The sequence below is a fragment of the Cryptotermes secundus genome, unplaced genomic scaffold (genome assembly GCF_002891405.2).
Source record: "Cryptotermes secundus unplaced genomic scaffold, Csec_1.0 scaffold380, whole genome shotgun sequence".
Lineage (NCBI taxonomy): Eukaryota > Metazoa > Arthropoda > Insecta > Blattodea > Kalotermitidae > Cryptotermes > Cryptotermes secundus.
Genome location: NW_019742966.1, coordinates 70,387 through 92,982, shown reverse-complemented (window position 1 = coordinate 92,982; position 22,596 = coordinate 70,387). Strand labels below are relative to the sequence as shown.

Sequence of the window (22,596 nt, the reverse complement as noted above, 5' to 3'; positions counted from 1 at the left end):
CAGAAATCAAAACATGTTCTAAAATTTAAATTACATTCCAGTGGATAGAAATGAATATCATCTTTATTTATATTTTATTATCTCTTTCAAATTCAATCGAAGTTGCTTGTACAAACTGATGAACCTATCCAACATCCTCTATCGGTACCAGAAATCGAGTCACAGTCTTCATGGAGTGGTGCTTTAAGCACGAATCGTCACATCCGAAAATCGGAATTCTCCCAGAATTCTGTGGCAGTTAAGTTCCCATGGTTACATGACAGTGCTTCTGAAATAAAGAGATTTGTCAGATCAGTAAAGCGCCCATGTTATTTCGAGTGAAATAAACTGTTAGTTAAATGGAAGGCTATGAAATGTTGTCACGAAAATTACTAAGAAGATTACCCGATGGCTGGAATTAGGTAATAACTTCCTCTTCTTTCATTGACGTATTAGGCCCCATGGCCTGTTCCCATTCAAAATTTATTCTGCAACTATGAATCTTACAGGCAGCTGGTGAAACTCCTTGGACGGAGGATCAGCCCTTCGCAAGGCCTCTCCTACACAGGACAACACAAACACAGAAAGAACGCTCACATACATACATTTTTATGAAATACTTCTTTCTGGACAGCTGAAAGCTGGGATCCCTTAGAAGTTCAGGAAATAATTGAACAGTTCTTACGGAACGTATACAGAGTGTCCCAGAAGGAACGGTCAGTATTCCGGGAGGTCACAGTATCGATCATTCTAAACATATATGTCCTATTCCGAAGAGATTGTTTCATGTTTATACTTTGAAGCATGGTAATTTGGCTACAGAGATTATCACGAATGGTATTACGGAAAGAGCCGAAAGGTGACAGTTATGATATATTTGAAATTCATATTGTTACCTCTAAACAGATCTTTCGAATGAAAGCCAGAAGTGTGGCTTCAAAGACGGAGGCAACTGGAGAACCTCGTTGTAAACTGCCATACCAGTGAATATAGGGAGGAAACAGAAAGACAGCGCAGGGATCGACCCCCCTCTCCAAATCTTCTGCAACCTGTTACATTCCCCTGTCCAGTGAATCACGTGATAACCTTCGCTGATGGGACGCGTTTTGTTTGGTTAGAGGGGCATGCAACAGTAAGCTGGTAGGGAGAAGTCACCCACGCCACCCATGGGACTTCCTTCCTTCGCCTCAGTACAATTTTCTTCCTTGGAAGATTGCTTGTAGCACCGTGACCTGCACAATCTGCACTTCTGTGTGTCAGAGCTGATATAATGTGTGTCAGAAACAATATTTTATTATTTACATGTGAGTTATAATCGTGTTTACCTTATCGCGAGTGACGTTATTAGAAACTTTCCCCGATAGGTTTAATGGTGAGCTCGTGGATCTGAAACAGATGGAAAATAACATTAATCACCCCTCATGCCACAGATCTTATTAAGGAATCAGATATGGAAAGGTGACATGCAGGGAATTTTGTTTATTACATTTTGGAATAACCTACAGCGATTCCAGTCTTGCGTATACATTATGCGACCTGCATCTGCTATCATCTGTAGGGCATTAAAGAGACACTTCCTATATGTAGATAATGTTACGTGTATGGTGTTTCCGTGACTAATAGTTATGGGTTATAGATCTGATGATCGAATTTATTGGACATATCTGTTAGAGTTACCGTTGATTATAACAACTCACATGTTGAACTCCTTAACGACGTCTGTTTGAGGAATCTGTCACTGTTGTCTGAATTTCGGACTGGTCTCTTGTGTTATGCCTTCTGGATCTCTACTCCAAGTCTGAGTTGTGTTTTGTATTACGACGGACGGTCAGTCGTTCAGTCTATCGTGGAATAAAGCACCCATCTGGGGCTTACGGCCAAATTTTTACTACTGTTACACAGTTGCGGGTTTGTTGATGTGGGGCGCTCTCTCTGACGAGTGGACGGGTCTGTTCTTTACAATTCCTGCTGGTCCTCGCCAGCGGAGTCATTCTCGGGTCCGAGTCCCGTGAGACTCGTGACCATAAATTACTGTCCGAGATTCGAGACTTCCTTTTTCGTCTCCTCCTACGTCTTGCAGGGTACTGTGGAGGTATTCGACCCCACGTCAGCGCGGGTAACAGTACACCCTGAGTCTGAGTCTCATTTGTTGACCGACGGTCAGTCATTCAGTCAGTCAGCCAGCCAGTCAATCTTGGCATAAAGCACCCATCTGGGGCTTGCGACAAGATTGTTTGACAGTTACGGTCTTGCTTTTTGTGGGCGCCCTCTCTGACGAGAGGACCGGTCTGTCTTTTATATTATGCTGCTGGTTCTTGCCAGCCCAGTCTTTCTCGGGTTTGAGTCCGATGGGACTCGAGACCATATATATTACTGTCTCAAATTTGAGACTTCCCTTTTTGTCGCCTCCTACGATTCGCAGGGTCACGGTGTGGGTATTCGAACCCGCCTCCATAGGGCAATTAGTAATAGTACGACCCTTTGAATTCACTACTTTTCTAACTTCTAGGCGGCCCGCGTAGAAGACATCACGTCGAACAGTTAATTGCCCTCTGCTGGCCTGCCGGTTGTCACGGAAATCTGTGTTAATGACTTTTTACCTGGTAACGACTCTTTCGTGCTATCTGTTGTAATCTGCGTAACCGTTGCCGCGAAAATGCGTGTTTACCTAGTCGTTGTCCAGCAACGGTCTATTCCGCGTTGCCATGGGAATGTGCTTAGCGAAGCGTTGCCTAGCAGATGCTCATATTCCGGCTTTCAGGCGTTATGTCGCTATATATAATGCGGTTTTCAGATTCAGCGTTAACCTTACGCAGTTTCGGGTCACTACGGCAATGAATTGTTAAGTCATTCTGTCTACGTAATTTAGGTAGTATGTCACGAACAAGCGAGCAGTCGTTTCTTTCGGTCTATCATGTCTATTCTATGAGTACTGATAATATTTCGAAGTGGATATATGAAGTGCACTATAGCACACATATACTATACAGGAAACGGTATACGATTGGCTATTTGTGCGTGTTATTCTTGGGAGATTGCGATAAACTACGACTGCTGCTTTTTCCGCATTTTATGTTAATGAACCCAGGATCTCTCGAATAGTAGGCCAGTCCGTACCTGTACATGTGGAGGTACTCCAAGCACATACAGAACGGCATCGGCTACGTCCTTTGCCTCCAAGTGAGGGAAGCTAGAATATATTTGTTTGGGATCTACTTCACTTCCAGTCGCCGCTATGAATTCTGTTTCCACCACTCCAGGGCTCACACTCTGAAAAGGAAATAAAGCCACTCGTGAGTGCAGCATGGACAATATCTGGGTCTTTACAAAAGATTGTCTCAAGAGTACTATACAAGTGATCCAGAAGTAAAGGGCAGTGTTCTTGGATGTCATAATGTAATTCATTCTAAGCAAACGTGTGTATATTATGACATGTCAACGGATTGCCAAGCAACGGCTCGATAGACACCTCGCGATACTCCCACGCAACAATAGGACAAATATTTATAACTCTTTAAAGCAACAGTCAGCGCACCAATGGACTAGCAAGATAGCTGTCACGTGACAGGCTATATAGGGTCCGCGCCGCGACCGTCGCTATGCAACGGCTCAGTAAACAAACCTCAGAAATAGAGACTGCTTCCTGTGTGGTCCGTGAAGCGGTTATATAAAGAGATTTCCAAGAATAATCAAGGCAGTGAGTGACAGATTTCTGTGTTCTGAGTTCTCAGTTTGTAGTAGAAGAGGAACAGGAAGTCGGCCTCTGACAATCTGATGTGTGATTAAAAGGCTTCATTCATATGTAATACTTAGAGTGTGTGATTCAGTGAGACTGTTATAGTTTCTGAGTTTTAATTGTGGTACCAGGAGAGGACCGATGTGTGTGTAAATCAGCGATAGCGCTGTATTTGAATGTGATTGAGAAAATATATAACCAGGGTGCTAATAAGTCTAATCATCCGAATTGAAATCCCCGTCATTTTCGTCGCGCGTACCATCCTTGCGTGGCAGTACGTACAAGTGTCCTATTCCGAACGGCTTCCGAGATAGCTATACTCGTATTTTACTGTACAGTTCCAAAATTGTTGATGAAGATATATTACGTACTGTTTCTAATACCGGTATTTATCGTTCAAGTGACAAAGTTGGTACAGTGTACTTAGTACAATAAATTTTCGAAAATTCCACCGCCAACATCAATGCAATTTGTAACTCGTGTGAGGACATCGCGTGTTGCTTGCCTGTAGAGTTTCCTGTACAGTAAAATACCTCTCCCTCGGAAACCGTTAGGAACAGGATATATGTACGTATACAGTTTCGCTTAGAATGACCGATACTATGACCTACCAGAATATTGACCTTTCTTCTTGGGACACTCTGTATTCTGGTATGTAATGCTGTGTAACCCGGTAGAATTTGATTATAGTTTCGAAGGAACATAACGATTCCACTTTCAGGATGGAAGAAGAGTGAGCCAAGCAAGTAACCAACAAGCAGGAGTCGGAAATCGAAGCCTGCTTTTGATGTAAGTTCCTCCGAAACGTCGGTGAAATTATGCTAGAATACGGGGTATTACAGCCCAGAAGCTGTCCTTGTGACATAAATGCCAAGTTATCACGAAACGTCGTATGATTATACAGCATCGACTGTCCATTGGACTGAATATAAGTCCAAATATATAGTTCACTTATTGGCAATAAGTGATTTATACATTTGGATATTCATTCTGTGACATGTTGCAGATCGTAAAGTTTTTCCAGCGGGTTCATCATAGATAACCAGAATCAATATTTAATGGTTGTGATATCTGTTGAAGCGTTCTGTTTTCTGGGATATAACGCCATGTATTCCGTTGGAAGTGAAAGGGCGTTTCGGCGGAACATGTCGCCTCCATATTTAGACTCGAAGGGTACGCCAAGCAAGAAAGCAGTGCGAAAACTCTAGTTTTCCGCTTGTTTCCTGTTTCGCTTATTCTTCGACCCTGAAGAAGGAAGCGTCATCTTCCTCCGAAACGTCGGTTTCTTCGTAACCTCTGCTATGAGGACCACAGATTCTACATGATATCTGTGTTTAGTTCAAGAGTGCTCGTTCGGTTGAAAACAAAACATTAACGAAAATTCACCGCAAGAAAATATTACAAGTATACATATAGAGCTTTATATTAAGGATTTTAACATAACTAAATTTGGTGGGAATAACGAGATCAGATATTGGTGATATGAAAGTATGTGTACATGCTCCTGGTTTGGTGAGTTTTCCCAAAGCGATAGAAGGAAATGCAGGGCAGAATTCTAGGGAAACTCATTTGGTTTCTATATTCAATTACAAAACTTAAACGAAGTTTTTTGTTCTCGAAAATTACGACTTGCGTGTGACATCTCGCTGTGATACAGTTCAACAAATTGACTGGCAGGTTTAGACCTGAACATTCCCGTTGATACCTGTGAATGTTTAAGGTTAACTGAATTTTGAGTCACTCCGCATTTGCTGCTGAGCGGGACAGGGTAGTGTTTCTCTAAATTTGGACACCATAGAGTATGACTGTGAAAGATAACGCTCTCAGCTGAGAACTTTTAAGCTTTCTTGTTACGTATATTTCTCTTCCACGCTGTACAGCCCCAGCTACTGACAGCGATTCGAAATATCCCCCAAAGAATTAACAGCGGAACCATAAGACACAGAAGAATGAAACAACAAGTACTGCAATTAAAATAATTCTCACCAAGCATGACATAGGAACATTTTGCTTGGAATGTTTTAAAGAGAGAGACTATCTGATAGAACTAGATGTAGAGTAAGGCACATAACAGTCACATGACACTCACAGTAACCCGTATCTTTGATTTCTCCGCAACCAGTTCCTGCCTGAGCCCCTCAGTGAGAAGGGTAACGGCGTGCTTTGATGCCCAGTACATGTTTGTGGACATACCTGATGTCGGAATTCTGTGACCAGCGACACTGTGAAGCAAAGCGTAAAGGAAAATCAGTTACACGAAAAGTTACATGAGCTACAGTAAGTTTTCAAGAGAGCGTAGCCGTGAATCGAAGTAAAGCATAAAGGAAAATCAGTTACAAGCAGTTTTAAATATACTACAGTTTGCTTTCTAAAGAACCCCACCAACAAGTGAACTGAAGCCGTATGGGTCGGCTAGACTTGCCAGTGAGAGCACCTCACTCTTCACCGAGAGTTCCGCAAGAAACCTCACTGTATAAACATGTGTTAGTGAGAACTGGGGGAACATCAATTGGAAAGCCACAAATAACTTGCAGGATACGACTGCCTTGTGAGTCACCTGTTAATATGAACAATGTGTCCATCATCCACTCCCTTCTCCTTCATGGACTCGAGCGCTTCCTTGGTGCAGACACTCAGCGCTAGGACATTCAGGTCCAGGATTCGCCTCCAGTTCTCAACAGGGCCGGCTAGAAATACAGAACGTCAATTAGTTTAACGCGAACATTTCTGTGGCACATGAATGACGGAAAACTGATACGGGTTATCAGAGTTTGTGGTGCAGCCGTTCCCCGCAATAATACATATATTTATTAGAGTCAAAGAACAGCGCAGTTGTCCAAAGCGCTGCTGGTTCATATCAGACTGTAGGGTGAAGGCAGGAACTTATTTAGCTTTATTGCCTCTCTACACCTACAGTAAACTATAAAATTTAGAACAGATGCTGGAGCAAGTTTGGTGGATTTGAGGTGCCAACTGTGAAGATTACCGTCTCCTGGGATGGGATACCGTCTAGTTTTGTAGATATTTACCAACGTTTTGGGAGGTTTTGTTGGTCCCATTATGAAGGAAAACCCGCACATGGCGGCACATTCCAAAAGATTGTAGCTCTTAAACGTGATAGAGTTGGAACAGACCACCAATTGGCGTAGCCCGTGGTATTGTAACAGTGTTTGATAATATTCACGGTACGTACTTATAAGTTTGCTGTTATAAGCAGCTCCTGCGTTGTTGATGAGGATGTCGACTCCACCGAGGTTAGTTTTGATCCACTTGAAGGCCGCCTGAACTTCACTCTCCTTAGTAACGTCACATTTCAGAGCGTGCAGTTTACCCGGTGCGGATTTCAGGGAGGCGGCTAGCTCCTGAAACAGCACGTTTATTCCTGCGCTTAATTGATTAAACACCGTAGTATGGATCCAGATGAGAGGGTGGGGGTGTAGTCCCACCACTGCTAACCTGAGCACTAGATGCAGGTGACTGTTACGATGTGCCTGAGTAATGGATAAAGAAGCGAAGAGCCTGTTCAATTCTCGAAGACGATGGGCAATTTTAGAAAAATTACTTGAAGAAATGGGGGCACGGGTTAACGTAGTTGGTTGAAGTACTACGCTACAAGACGGACGGTCTCATGTTCTATACCAGATGTGGTCATTGGATTTTTCAATTTACCTAATCATTGAGTACCATTGAAATGAATACCAGAAATTCTCCTGGGTTTAAAGGGCGTGCAGCGTGTAAAACTCAAACCACCGCCATCTGTTGGTCGACTTTCTAGAAAATATGGGGCCTCGCTGTCTCTCAACTCTATGAGCGACTACGGCCTGTTACATCGTTAGCGTAACCTTTTTTTTTTTACTTAAAAGAAACAGTTGCAGTCTGTGTACTAAGAGTCAGTCGGAACCTGCGCTTAGAAGCGGAATTCAGGTCAAGTAGCTGTTATGTGGAAAGTTCGGGGGGCGATGCGCGCGCACAGTCTTGGTTGTGATACCAATTTTTACTACTCCCAGATGATAGACGGTTGAAACTGAGCATTTTATATAATGCTTGGAGCTATGCCTCTACTTCCCTATATGTCTTAATGGAGCGGTACTTAATTAATTAAGCATAAAGACAACTTTTTATTTCCTTGCCACTACAGCGCCATTGGGCCTAGGCCTACCTCCATGAACTTCTCCGTTCACTTCGGTTTTCTAGATCTTACACATTCGGTAGGACTCCTTGGGCGGGTGATCAGCTCGTCGCAAGGCCTCTACCTGTACACATATACAGAAAAACGCACACACATACAAACTAAACATCCATGCCCTGAGTGGGATTCGAACCCGCGATCCCGGTTTCCAAGCGAGCGAAGACAGTACATGCCTTAGACCGGTCGACTAACGTGACCGGCAGGGCCATTTTTTTTTTTTCCTTGGCACTACAGCCCCAGTGGGCCTAGGCCTACCTCCATGAACTTTTCCGTTCCAAAGGACAACTTTACCTGTAGCTTATTCCAGTTGCATAACTTGGTCTGTCTTGAAGTTTGGATGCCTTATCCAATGGCTGTTGGATGATTATGATTCATTCTGTCTCTTTTTATCTCACAACTGAACGGTGTTAAATGTAACCTATCGCCAGTATCATCATCATTGGGTGGGGAGGGCGGAGTTTAGTTCCAAATATAACTACCGGACTAGTGTGGTAAATGGCGTGGTTTTCATGACGATGAAATTTTGAATTGTCGCTAACACCAGATAGTCTCATACATGGTTACCATAGTTTCGGAGGAAAATACTGCTTACGTCTTCATCTCCACCATAGTCTCCTGAAGAACTTGCCACCTTTATCTGCTTCTACAGGCAGCAGGCTCCTCCGAAACATTGGCAGCCACGAACCAGATTTCAGGTTGTTGTAACTGCAGAAGACTACAACATGAAGTTACCTCAATCCTCTCCACTCTGCGCGCCAGTCCGACCACTTTGAGTCCTTTCTTCACGAGTTCTTTAGCGATGGCTGCTCCTATCCCGGCACTGGCTCCTGTTACCACGGCAACACGACCTGACCAACGCTCCATTTTAGTCTCAGTACTGAAACAAAATTGTGCGCACTTTCATACGTCCTGACACCAATACATTTTCTGTCTGTTCTTGCTAACTACGACTGAGAGTCAGTAAACAGGCCACAAATGCTTATGAACGTAGATCATCTGATATTCAGACCTAGGAAAAACACGTTTATTTTCTCGACATATCCGCCAACAGCACTAATACAGATAGACTTGAAAGGATTCTGACCATGGTGTATGCTGTACAGAACTACGTATAAGGCTTATTTTGGACTCTATCCATCGTCTGGTATATAGAAGACAGAAACCACAACGTTTCGGAGACTGACTCTGGCTCCGTCCTCAGGTGGATGGGGCAGGATAAACGTGCTCAGTTGGGCCCGTTAGAAAGAGCTAGTCTGAATCTCTCGACCTCTGGATCTGTAGTCAGGAACTCTGACCACTAGACCACAGAGGCGGTCTTTATGACGACTCACATGTAGGAAGCATACGTAAAGAAACGTGTGCTAGCATGTTACATGTATAAGACGATTTACACAAAAACCTCTTAAACATAAAAGGCTTAATATATGTACCTCACATTTGTAATGCTTGATGTACTTATCTATAAGACGGTTCGTTACAAAAAATGTAAGCAGCTGAAATGTTCAAAAGCATGCACAACTACTCTGAATCTGTTGTCACTGACGATGTGCGATAAATGATAAATAGCGTTAGGGATTACATGTGTACGCAACTCAACTTAAAAAGGCTGGCACGTTTATAGAGTTTGATTATAGAAGGGGTTAGATGGGAAATCAGATTTATTGCACAATTTTACAACTCGTTATTAGACTTCACAAATCACTATCACACACAGACTAGTATTCTCAATCTGTTAGTCTCCATTAGCCGTTGCTTGGTACCGGCTTACGACGTTGTACGTTCCCCTTTTCTTGGGGAATGATATATGATGAATATGGGGCAGTTGGTGGAATGAGAATTTGCAGGGGAAACCGAAGTACTCGGGAAAACCTTCTACGTTGCCACTTTGTTCACCACAAATCCGACATGACGTGACCTGGGTTCGAACCTGGGGAGGCGACTAACGGTCGGACTGTCCGATTCCTCTGAGTTCCCTTACGTCATCTACAAATTTCTCACCGTAACAACTCACAACGACTGAACTGCAGTTCTCTGACTCACAGGCTCTCAAACCAAGTCTTCACTAACTGCTTATACCGCACAGGAAACACCGTTTCCCAGTATTGTTGGATCTTTTTGACGATTTCGTGTCTGTCGGCGGATCCGTTACCTAGCAACGGTTGTTGTATAGTTGCTTATTTCTCGGTCGTTGCATAGTAGCGGATTTGCATGCCACAATACTAAAAGTTAAGTTGTACGTGTAAGAAGTAGGTAGGTTACCCACATCAGCGACCACCGCTAGTTTCTCGGACAGTGCTCAGTGATACATAGGACGTTTGTTACGTAACGTTGCGTGTTCAAAGTATGACGCGCCCTCAGACACTTCAGACAAGCTATAGATAGACGTTGTTACTCTGTGTTGCGCAACATCATTCCATCTGCTTCCTGTCCGCAGTCCTACAAGGTCGTAGTAATGAAGTGATCGAAGACCTTCAGGTTGCGTGCAGAGGAAACGTATTTTGAGATGTCTGTTCAGAATATTCCAGACGAGTGCGTACCGTGTTGTTCCATAGTCGGAATGTCTGTAGTTCAAATCTCGGCCTCGCGACCCTTATTGAAATTTCTATGGCTTTCCATAGTTTCTTGATGAAAATGCTGCAGTAGTACCTTAAAGTAGCCAAAGACCGCCCTCTTTCCCAGCATTTCCAGTCCATTGTTACCTAGTGATGTCATTCAACGCTAGTTAACGTTAGCAGTTGAAAGCTTCCTTAAATAAACCGTAATTAAACAAGAACAATTTCCTTGGAGTCAACAAACGCCTCGGTTCAGTGGATAATTATTCTTCCTTGGATCTCGGAGAGGTTTGGTTTTCGATTTTCAGCCCGGAGGCCTCCCCCTCAACACTGAAGCTTATGGTGATTTCCCTCAATTCTTCCACGAACACTGTATGACAGCAATTCAAGTTGAACATTATGCCTGTTCGGATGTAACACCCTGCGCTCAGTTATTTGATGATGATTTCAATATCGATACTAGTATCGTCGGATGGTAAGATGATACGATGAATAATGAATTGGAAAGGATTTGCAGTGACACAGTCGTAGCCTTATAGGCGTAATGTTCCAGAATTTGCATGTAGGAACTGACGAAAACCTCAAGATAGGCGTTGTTGTCGCCGAGAATCGAATGCAGCACCTCCCGAATACAAGTCTAGTTCGTTTCCTCTCAACTCGGTGTAACGCCGTGCAGCCTGGTAAACATCGTTACATTCCAGAAGACTTGAGTCTTCATAATCCGCTTTAGAACCTCAAATCTCATATCCCTTAATTTTTATCTATCCTTCACTGTTTCCAGTTCAGATACGTCGGACCCATGTGACGCAATGAAATGTATGTGGCTGGAGTATTTGTGATTTTATTTTTATATTACTCTAATTTACTGGTATATTCATACACGCATATTTACATAACACAATTTAATTTTGTGTGTCAGGAGATTTCCACAACTCATATTAAGAAAAATATATTTTGAATAGTACTGTCGACGTGTTCACTGCTATTTTAAAATAATTTAGTAAAAGCGAAATGAAAGTCGTGAGGTGAAATGACATGTGCTCAACAAATCGAATTGTCTGTTTCTTAGTGACGAGTGAAAACCTAGTTGAAGAGTGGAAAATTATTTTGAATTATTCACTTATACATCCCGTCGCTGCCTTACTTTATTCCTCCACACGTTTATCAGTAAATGGTATCTTGTATAAATGTTATATAGAATAAAGTGAAGCTTAGCGTAAACTGTTATACCTTACCTGCTTGTAAAGGTATCCTGCAGTTCAGACTCTTGTGTATTGCACAAGTGTTCTCCTCTTTATATACACTTGCTTCTCGGCCGAGCAGTTCCAGCACACTCATCACATAAGCCAGATATCACGTCTAGCCATATCTGAGTGCATGACACAGCTGCAACATTCCCACCACCATGAACTTGCAAAACCAAAAGTGCAGTGTCACGCTACCTCGTAAATCTCTCACGGTCATCATAATCACAGGTGCTAAAGACTGCTGTTACTGTTGAGTGGCCGGTTAACCAACAAATTTGCTGCCTCACCATCCAAATTACTGCAGACTAATTGGGTGACTTATGGATAGATTTGCAGGCTGTCTGAGTGGCTGCGTGGCGCACTGAGTGGATGTCTGAAGAGATGCCTGGCTGAGTGGTTACGTGTCTGAACATATGCGTGGCAAACTGAGTGGCTGCCTGGCTATCAGTGGCCGTGTGGCGGGCTGAGCCTCACTGACTGACCGACAGACTCAGGGGTTGTCTGAATGTCAGGCTGGATGACCACCCGCTCTCTGATTGACTGACATGTGAATGACCAATTATCCCACTAGTTATGAAATTGTCTGGCTGACCAACTGGCCCACGAATGTCTCTACTGAGGCAACAGAAGGAAGTCCCATGGATCGACATCATGCAATGTCCCTCGACGCCTCCCTCTTTACCTTACGTCCCTCTGTATTTGCCTCCTATAATTTACCCTTTCTGTTAACACGAATGTCGGAGTGGGAACGTGAATGTAAGGGATGGTTGACATAGGCAGTAGATGGCTGGAGAGGGATACCACAATAGCAGACAAGGGAAGTCTCGAGTGCCGTCTACTGCACCATCCATGGTACTTCTTTTTGTGGTGCCAGAACAGTAGAAGAATCCTAAAGTTCACTGTAAAATGGCATAGTCTCAGTAGTTCATAAGCCGCCTCAGTCCATCTCGAAAGTTGCTTCCTATTACACACACCCGTCTCCCCCTCGTCCTCACAAAGCAATCGCCAGTTTCTGAGCTTTCGTCCTATACATTAACACAACGTGAACATTTTAACTCTGTTTTACCCCTTCTTTCATGGCACCTGAAAGTGCATTACTCTTTCCGCTAGAGCTCGCCACCGGTCCATGTCCGACGCCATATTAATCCAGTCTATACACCACATGCTCTTTCTTTAAAATCCATTTTAATAACCTCTCATCTACCCCTAATGGTCTTTCCAGATTTTCCTGCAAAAACTTTATACGTATTTCTCATCTTTCCCGTGCGTGCTGCATGCCTCATCCTTCACATTCTTCATTCTTTTATTATAATATTTAGCGACGAGTACAAATGACGCAACTCCTCGCAATGCAGTTTTCTTCAGCATCCTGTTACTTTTTCTCTTGTTGTTCGAAATATTATCCTCAGCACTCTGTTCTGAAGTTCCCCAGTCTCTGCTCCTTCATTAAGTTGACACCAAGTTTCATACCCTTAGAAAACAATGGGCAAAATTAATCCATATTTTTTTACCTTGCTTGTGACCATCAGCAAGATTTCTTTTGATATTCAATGTTTATTAATAATCATATCCACTTCATGTATCGACCTGTATTGATCATCTTCAGCTGGTAAAAAATTCTAGTGAATTGTACAAGGTGCGACAATTTAATTCTCGGAGTGACCCTGTGTAAGAAGAATTTGCTTACCTGTGAACTAGCGGCTGCTGTCGTCTTCGAAGTACTCTCCTTGTGAAGCTATGCACTTCGTGAGACGATGGTGCCACTACCGGAAACAGTCTTGCAAATCGTTTTCCGGAATAGTTGGCGGTAACGTTGTCACGTTGCGATGTATGTCAGTAATGTCAGCATATTTTTGTCGCATCAGGTCATTTCTTTTATTTTTGGAAAGAGCCGAAAATCGAAGGGGACTAATTCAGGTGAATATTGTATTATATTGTATTGTATTGGAGAGGGTGGGTTTCCCCATGCACTTAGACCAGTCTCTATTCCCTACCGGTACTGGCGCGTGCCATCAGTCCCGACTCAGCCAGCGAGTTCGGCCTCTACTGGCTCAGCGGTATCTGGATGCTTCCCCCATCTACCAGAGGCGTTAGAGACTACTGTTGGGCGGGAAATGTCCTGAATTTGGCTCAGTGGTCCCCTTGGGACATGAGATTCTTTTACATGCCGTAAAGCTACGACACGGGACCCACGGTTAAAGTCCCTCTCGGAGGGCTTGTTCCCTGAAATTTTCCGCCCTTAAAAATTCCACGACCTCCGCCGGGTTTGAACCCGCGTACCTTGAGTCACGAGGTGGAAACATTACCCCATTGGGGTCCATTTTTGTAATTGATTTCTTAGCCAGGAACCCGCATACTCTTAACGCTTCATGCGCAGGAGCACTGTCTTGTCCTTGAACCGCCTATGCCTTTCGAAAACACTCCATTTATTCATAGCATATTCACCACAAGCCGTTGTTAATAGGGCTGACGTTTCACTAGCACCTTTACCAATCTTCACACGAAACTTAATGTTTATCGGCTGCTCCAGATTGTTGTCACTCGTCTTTCCGCCAACAGTATACCGCGGACATGTACTACTTCCTCCGTTGCTTGGCAACGAACGAATCTTTTGCTCTGTGGCTCATGTAAACGAATGTTGGAACATGTCCAAACGTGCTTGGGTACATGATTTTGCCTGACTCAACACCCCAGCTACACGCTGCGGCCATTCCGGGGATTAAATTCTATATTTTTGTTATTTTCACTTCTTGCAATATTGTATACTTTTACTGTTTGCCTATGTGATATCACAAAAGATTGACTGGGTTACATATATGAAAAATGAACCCATTTTTCAGTNTTATATAAAATAGCAGGATGCAAAATTAGAAGGAAGGATTATTGTTTTTGTATATTTTAATATTCTCGTTTTCAGATAGTAGACGGGAAGCCAAATGATTACTTCTTCAGTACAGATCAGGTATTAAAATCATATCAGATGCACAGAGTAATGTACAATATACTTGTAGACATGGATATGTCGCGTTCTTGTTTGGTTCGTGGATTAACAGAATGCTCGAAGGGACACCCAAATAATAACACTTCCATTTATTGTCAGATTGTAAGGGGAACATTTTTCTGTACATACACCTACCGGTATTCCATACTTACTAAAAATATGTAATTCCATTTTTACAGCAAAATATATTTTGTATTTACATTTATATTGTAGCTTAATATTGTGACATGTCAGCCCGTTATGGAAGAAATACTAAGAGTAATGCGTGTAGACCAAAAAGATATTCACTTCCTTCTTTTATAATACCTAAATGCCTACGCACATACTAGGACATGTGAGAAGTGGAAACCGGGAAGTGTGACTGATCTCATAATTGAATTAGTGAGCTCTTTCTGCCTTACACGTTACGGCCACTAGTGTCAAGCAGCAAGAGACAACCCATTATAGAGAAATTAGTTTACGTACGTTTTAAGCATAACATAATCCGTTATTATAAAATCACTTAAAGACCTTAGGATAGTTGTGGATTTTAAGGCTAAGGTGTGAAAACCTTGTAAAGTAAGTTAAAATTTTGGCCGCGCCATAGCTCAAGCGTTTAGTCGCTGGCTTCCCACCGCGGCGGCCCGGGTTCGATCCCGGGTCTGGTCAAGTGGGATTTGTGGCGGACAAAGTGGCGGTGGGACAGGTTTTCTCCGAGTACTTCGGTTCAAATCTTCATTCCACCAATTGCTCCACAATCACCCTCACCTATCATCTGGGGCTGGTACAATAGGCCAGAAATGGCCGCAGTACAAGGGACTTAGTCCCACCCCACTAGCAATAAAAAAAATGTTAAAATTTTGAGTTGAATGCAGAGGAATAGAGTTAGGACTTTCGTAACGATTTCTTATGTTGATTACGTAGAATTTTATTGATTCTGATGACGTATTTTTTTTACAGTGTAGGTGGACACTGCCCGCATTATAACATTCGATAAACTTTTACAGAGCCAGAATTGGAGAACATTACGTAGGCCGTCGCTTTTTCCATCTCCTCTCAACTTTACGTGACTTATAACTCCTTAGACTTAATATCCATAACTACCTCAAGTCCCTTAAATGATTTTATAATAACGGCTTGTGTTGAGTAGCGACGTTATGAACTACATCCTTCGAAATGTTGGTTTACCTCCTGCTGATGGACACTAGTGGCCGAAACGTGTAAGGGTAAACGACTGTGCGTATTTAATTATTAAATCTGTTACATTTGATGGATTCCTGTCTTTCTATACGGTAAAGGGGTGCAACGGTCAAGAGATCCTCTATAAGGGTCCCCTGTTATAAATCGTATCCGAAATCTGTGCTCGCTTCATAGCTCCTCCCGTTAAATTGTTGGTCCATTGGGCTTTACAGTCAGCTGGACAACCTGAAACATAAAATTCGTTTCAAAGAAAACCTAGCGTTGACCTCAGTAAGAACACTTGGTCTTCTAACCCAACATCTATGGAACACGAACCCTTTGCACCTTTACACTACGACGTCTGGTAAAAACACGTCTTGTAACCTACAGACTACAAACCGTGCCATAGCTCAAGCGGTTAGTCTCTGGCTTACCACCGCGGCGGCCCGGGTTCGATTCCGCGTCTGCTCAAGTGATTTGTGGTGGACAAAGTGGCGCTGGGTTAGGTTTTCTCCGAGTACTTCGGTTTCCCCTGCCAGTCTTCATTCCACCAATTGCTCCACAATCACCCTCACCTATCATCTGGGGCTGGTACAATAGGCCAGAAGTAGCCGCAGTACAAGGGACTTAGTGCCACCCCACTAGCAATAAAAAAACCTACAGACTATATCGAAAGAGGGAGGAAGCGAGAAATGCTGAGATACGAAGCGACGAAGAAGAGAGGGACGGACGAAGAAACGAAAGAATAAAAAAAAACCGCGAGATATGGCGCAACGAAGCATAGTAATATGTGTAAAGAAATTCCGCGAGGCACTAAGGAATGGAAGATAAAAAGAGCAGACGGCGAGTTAGGAAGGTGCGAAGGAAAGAATGATGAAGTACAATCCAAGAGACATTAAGAAGAAAAGAAGAGGAAGAGGAAGAAAAGTTGGTGAGATAACAAGGAGTAATGGAAAGGAGGAGGAAAGAAAGATGGCGAGATAACAAGGAGTGATGGAAAGGAAAAGGCAGGGAAAATCGTGAGGTAAGAAGGAATGAAAGAAAGGAAGAAAAAGAAAGAACCAAAGAGAGGAAGACACGAGGGATTGATGACAGCTAGATAAGGTAGTAAGGAATGAAAGAAAACAAAAGAGAGGCCGAGAGATAGGCTGGAAAGATGGACAGAAAGAGAACAAGTGGAAAGGCAAAAGGAAAGGAAGCAAACGAGAGAATGGCGACGAATGTCAGGCCTGTGTGTGAGACTCACCTGCACGTGTGGTGGGGTTCCGAGGACGTAGAGCAGTGCATTTGCTATTTCCTCGGGTTCTAATAAAGCAAGATCCTTAAAGAGAGTCATTACTTCTTCAGGAACTTTAGACCCTTCCGTAAGTGCCGTTCTTGTACATCCAGGACTAATGCTCTGTAAGGGATAAACAAATCTTATTCAGTCATATGAGTCAGTCCGTCATGTAAAGTGCCCAATAGAGCAGTTACTTATGCAGGTACACTCACAGTGACACGGATTTTAGACTTTTGCTGGACCAGTTCCCGTCGGAGTCCCTCTGTCAGCACTGTGACGGCGTGTTTGGAGGCAGCATACATGAAAATAGCTGGAGGCATGATGTGGGCGGTTTCACTAAGCAAAACGTGTACTCGTTTCAGCATATAACTAATACAATTCGATCATAATGTTCTAAACATATACAAAATATAAATTGAACGTTTGAACGCGTTTCACAGAATATTAACCCACCTGTTAATATTTATAATGTGACCATCGTCCACACCTTTTCCCCTCATGGACTGCAAAGCTTCTTTTGCGCACAGGCTGTATCCCAGGACATTCACATCAATGATTTTCCTCCAATTCTCCCATGGTCCATCTTGAAAGCATAATATTAAACTAAAGCATCCTGTTACACTGCGTTCCGGTCTTCTTGCCGTCTATATGCAACGTCGGTTACCATTTACTCGTCGTTTTTCTTCCTTTCTTAACATTTCATGTATCGGACTAACTGGCCATCATGATGCATACAGGTTGTTGTGATGTGGGGACCTGTTGCTCTGCTGCAATGTTCTGCTTTTCTAAATAACTCGTACTAACTGCAGGTCGCCGGTCACGGTAGCCGAGCGGTCTAAGGTATGAACTGTCTTGCCTCGCTAGAAGCCGGGATCGTGGGTTCGGATTTGTTTCCTGTGAGGTACGAACTGAATTCTTATATATTATTATTATACTCTGCCGGTCACGGTAGCCGAGCGGTCTAAGGTATGAACTGCCTTGCCTCGCTAGGAAGCCGGGATCGTGGGTTCGGGTCTGTTTCCTGTGAGGTACGAACTGAATTCTTATATATTATTCTTACACACTGCCGGTCACTGTAACCGAGCGGTCTAAGGCATGAACTGTCTTCGCTCGCTCGGAAGCCGGGATCGTGGGTTCGGATCTGTTTCCTGTGAGGTACGAACTGAATTCTTATATATTATTCTTATACACTGCCGGTCACGGTAGCCGAGCGGTCTAAGGCATGCACTGTCTTACATCGCTAGGAACCCGGGATCATGGGTTCGAATCCCACTCAGGGCATGGATGATTAGTGTTTGTGTGTATGCGTTTTTCTGTGTTTGTGTACAGGTAGAAAGTCCTTGCGACGGGCTGATCACCCACCCAAAGAATCCTACCAAATGTCTTAAGATCTAGTAAACCGAAGTGAAACGGAGAATTTCATGGAGGTAGGCCAAGGCCTAAATTGGGGCTGTAGCGCCAAAGAAAAAAATTGCGGGGTTAACACGCTGTTGTTGTGCACGTGTCTGGCTTATCAGTATTATGTGATGGGTTATATTGGAGGTTTATAAGAAAAACATAACATTACAGAAGAGTAGCAGATTCATGTACACCTGATGAAGGTCAGTGATGCCAAAAAGAAAACTCCGAGAGAATACTGACTGACGTTGCACATAGACGGAAAAAAGTCGAACGCAAAATTAAATCGAGAACATAACTGAATATTACGATTTTTCAACTCAGAAATACATTTGAATTTTCTGTTCATTCATTCTATCCTGATGATGGAAGCTGTTAGTATCGTATGGCAGGATAATCACTGAATAATGAATGGGAAAGGACGTAGAAGGAAACAGTCATGATAAATTTATGAAAATATCCTAACTTTATCGTGAGGGAACTGAGGAAAATGATAGAACTGTGACGTGAGATGAGATGAGATGAGTGATCAGCTTCACTTCCCGGAAGCTACACCACTGGACCCCACAGGTTACAGGATGTACGGCCAGGGGCATTTTCCCAATAGAGGCAATGTTTTCCTCTTCTCCACAGACCAGCTGTGGGGCCCAAAGAACCTCCTACTCAGTTTGTACCGGGGGTTCTTTCTGCGGGCGTAAGCCGAGGGACTTGAAGCTGATCACCGTCCACTGCCGAGGTCAAGAATGGTGGAGCTATAACTCCACTGCCCCATATGTCTTCATGACGTAGTGCTTAATTGGTTAAATACAGTGACGATTTTTTTTTGCTTAACATGAAATAAGAAAACGGATTGGTCATGTTTTACGCAGAAACTGCCTTCTAAAAGAAGTTATCGAAGGAAAGATAGATGGGCGGATAGAAGTGACAAGAAGACGAGGAAGAAGACGTAAGAAGATGCTGGATGACCTTGGGGACAGAAGAGGATACTGTCATTTGAAGGAGAAAGCTCTAGATCGCATTAAATGGAGGAATTGTTTTGGAAGAGACTTTGGACCTGTCGTCTTGACAGATTACTGATGATGATGATGATGATGATGATGATGATTTTGCTTATTGGATAGGAGGCTGAAAGAGCCCCATAGCCGGCTTGCACGCTGTGGAGACGAGAACAATCTCTACCCCTATCAGGAATCGAATCCCGATTTCCCGGTCGCCCAGCTGGTAGCGTAGTAATTATATTCATTAAGTCTACTCTATGTATCAGTGTATGCTCACCTGTGAGGGTGTTGTAATCAGCAACTCCGGCGTTATTTACGTGGATGTCAGCGCCTCCGAGCTTGGAATTGACCCATTTGAAGGCCTCCTTAACATCTGATTCTTTCGTGACGTCACATTTGAGTGGATGCAGCTTCCCTGGTTCTGATTTGAGGGAGTTTGCCATCTCCTAAAATATCTTTTTTTTTTTTTAATTTTGGAATTAAGCTTATACATAGCTCTATGCTCGAATGTGCTTATCAAAATGATTTGAGAATTCTGCAAGGTGTAAACGAAAGATGCGGACAACTTTGGGGCACGAGTTTGACACATCAAAATATGAAAGAATGTCAATATCAGCGTGTCCGGAAACATTTAATCTGTAGTTTATAGCTAAAGAGTACATTTATAAGTGCTCAAAATGGATATGCTGAACATTTGTTTCATCAGTGTTCCTAGACGAGACACGTTTCGGTAGAGACGGAATCATCAATATTCACCACCAACACTAGTGGTCAGAGGATAATCCTCCTGGTATATTCCATTCTAGACTCCAGCAGCAGCTCAACATTAATGTGTGGGCAGGGATTATTGGTGAGTGGTAGATCCGCATGTTTTCCTGTATCGGCTTACAGACAACGGCTACCGAGATCTTTTATACGATCTACCGAAACTACTGGGCAATGTACCACTGGGCGACAGAGCAGGAATCTGGCACTTGCATGATTTTGCTCCGGCACATTGTAGCCGTACTGTGCGCCATGTTCTCACCTACACCTATAATGATAGATGGATCGGTAGAGAGGGACAAGCTTTTTGACCGCCAGACTCGATATTTTGAATCATCTGGCCTCTACATGTGGGGAGGCCTGAAACCTTATGCATGCAGATTCTGTCGACAATGAAGATGTACACCATCACCACACTGTGGATACCTGTCACAGTACCCGCAACTGCCCTGGCATCTGTGAACGGATGTGGCGGTCCATTATGAGACGTGCCGAGGCGGGCGTTGCATATCATTGAGCACATTTTGAGCACTCACTCTTTCAGCCATAACCCACAAATTGAATGTTTCCGGACACGTGTTGATGTAGACATATTTTCTTGATTTGGTACGTGGATTCGTGCCGAAAATTTGCCCGCTTCTCTTAGTTACACCTTGCTTAGAGACTACTGCATGCAATTGCAATGCAATTCAATGAAGTAGGACACGACGTACCTGGATTTTATCCACTCGGATGTCCAGTCCGACTACTTTGAGCCCTTTCTTGACGAGTGCCTGGGCGATGGCCGCTCCTATTCCAGAATTAGCACCCGTTACCACGGCAACACGACCTGACCATCGCTCCATTGATGAATTTTTCGTTTTTCTGAAACAGTTTTAAAACAGAGATTAATGACGTCTCCATTTAGCGTGTTTAGAGGGCGTCTTTACAAACACAATGTGACTTGGAGATCGCCTCACCAAGAACCAGTCCACGACACAGTCAAGACAGCCGGTTCGAATTTCAAATTTCCCACTTTATATGAATATCGTGTTAACGTACGCTTTTGGCGGAATTGAAATTTGAGACACAGGATTACGGGGGTTTTTGGACTTTTTCCATCGTCCGGAATTCTTGGAAATAGTAAACACGACGTTTCGGAACCTGGATCTGTTTCCGTCTTCAGATCAGGATGGAAGTCACCTACTCAGTTGGGCCCCTTAAAAAGAGAAATCCATTGATTGGGTCGATTCATCCGGACGATGGAAAAAGTCCAAAAACCCAGTAAATTTGTGTGTTATCCCACCATCGTCAGAACCCTTTGGAATCTACTTGAAATGTTGAGGTTTGCCACTATTCTTCTATTATGGGTCTATTGGTTTTTAAATTAAGCTGTTTTGCAGTTTGCGTAACGTGTAACTCTGGCGATAGCCTTCCTCTTTTTGCTGTCAGCCGTCAAAAGTCAAAATACATAGACATCAAAAACTATCAAATTAATTTCTTTTAAAACGCCTTATTAGCTTTCGTTAACACAGCATTGCGGCGTTTGATTCTCACATCATCGTCTTAATAAAATACATAAAAATTAATGTTAATTAATTAATCGTATTATCAAATTGTAAACACGTTTTGGAGGTCACTGTTAGTAATACCTGTGAACTCCTGGCCCTTCTGAATACGATTCTGTGATGCAGACGTCTTTATGTAACTTCCTGCGTTCGGAGACTACACCTCCAATGGACCTGAGCTACATTGTCGCAGTAACGTTTTGGAGGTCACTGTTAGTAATACCTGTGAACTCCTGGCCCTTCTGAATACGATTCTGTGATGCAGACGTCTTTATGTAACTTCCTGCGTTCGGAGACTACACCTCCAATGGACCTGAGCTACATTGTCGCAGTAGTCTTGTAGCCTTGTATGTCATCATCATGGCCGTACGCATGCGCGAATTCGGTAACACATAATTAGATGAAGATATGCTACGGCATATTTTGAAGTACGAAAACTGCAGTGTAACGTTTTTAAGTCATAAGAAGAGGCTATTTTAAGTTACCAGATGGAGACTCAGTCATATCTTCGGGGGATACAGTTATGCTGAATCATAGCTTGGCAGTATGCGATCCGCGAGCCAGAAGCGGACCGCAAAGAAATTCAGTCCGGTTTTGCGTCGAATTTAACTAACCAAGTCACGGAGCTGAGCTCTTCTTGAGAAGACACCAATCGCTAAGCTACTCAAGATTTTCTCATCAATTATGGAACTCGAAGATTTGTTACCGCATCCGCAACAGCTCCCACCACTGGGCCATACCCTGAGC

At 43.2% G+C, this 22,596-nt stretch overlaps 2 protein-coding genes across 4 annotated transcripts; both read right to left on the bottom strand.

The window, feature by feature from the left end:
• Positions 1–185: 185 nt before the first annotated feature.
• Positions 186–11,876, bottom strand: LOC111873482 (farnesol dehydrogenase). 2 transcript variants are annotated; one of them, XR_002844391.2, is made up of 9 exons: positions 11,692–11,876; positions 8,637–8,781; positions 6,909–7,077; positions 6,273–6,402; positions 5,805–5,937; positions 3,097–3,249; positions 1,305–1,365; positions 385–539; positions 186–268 (listed from the first exon to the last, which is right to left on the bottom strand). XR_002844391.2 is itself a non-coding variant. In XM_023868236.2 (8 exons), the coding sequence occupies exons 2-7, from the start codon at positions 8,766–8,768 to the stop codon at positions 1,324–1,326; spliced, it is 759 nt and encodes a 252-aa protein (XP_023724004.1). In that variant the 5' UTR covers positions 8,769–8,781; positions 11,692–11,876; the 3' UTR covers positions 186–268; positions 1,305–1,323. The 2 variants fall into 2 exon arrangements, 1 of the variants encoding a protein (XP_023724004.1); XM_023868236.2 differs by lacking the exon at positions 385–539.
• A 3,594-nt stretch (positions 11,877–15,470) lies between these two features.
• LOC111873478 (dehydrogenase/reductase SDR family member 11) lies at positions 15,471–22,240 on the bottom strand. 2 transcript variants are annotated; one of them, XM_023868230.2, is made up of 7 exons: positions 22,073–22,240; positions 21,016–21,166; positions 19,815–19,983; positions 17,595–17,724; positions 17,354–17,477; positions 17,109–17,261; positions 15,471–16,108 (listed from the first exon to the last, which is right to left on the bottom strand). In XM_023868230.2, the coding sequence occupies exons 2-7, from the start codon at positions 21,145–21,147 to the stop codon at positions 16,067–16,069; spliced, it is 750 nt and encodes a 249-aa protein (XP_023723998.1). In that variant the 5' UTR covers positions 21,148–21,166; positions 22,073–22,240; the 3' UTR covers positions 15,471–16,066. The 2 variants fall into 2 exon arrangements, with proteins under 2 accessions (XP_023723998.1, XP_023723997.1); XM_023868229.2 differs by having other exon boundaries at positions 21,934–22,235.
• Positions 22,241–22,596: the final 356 nt, after the last annotated feature.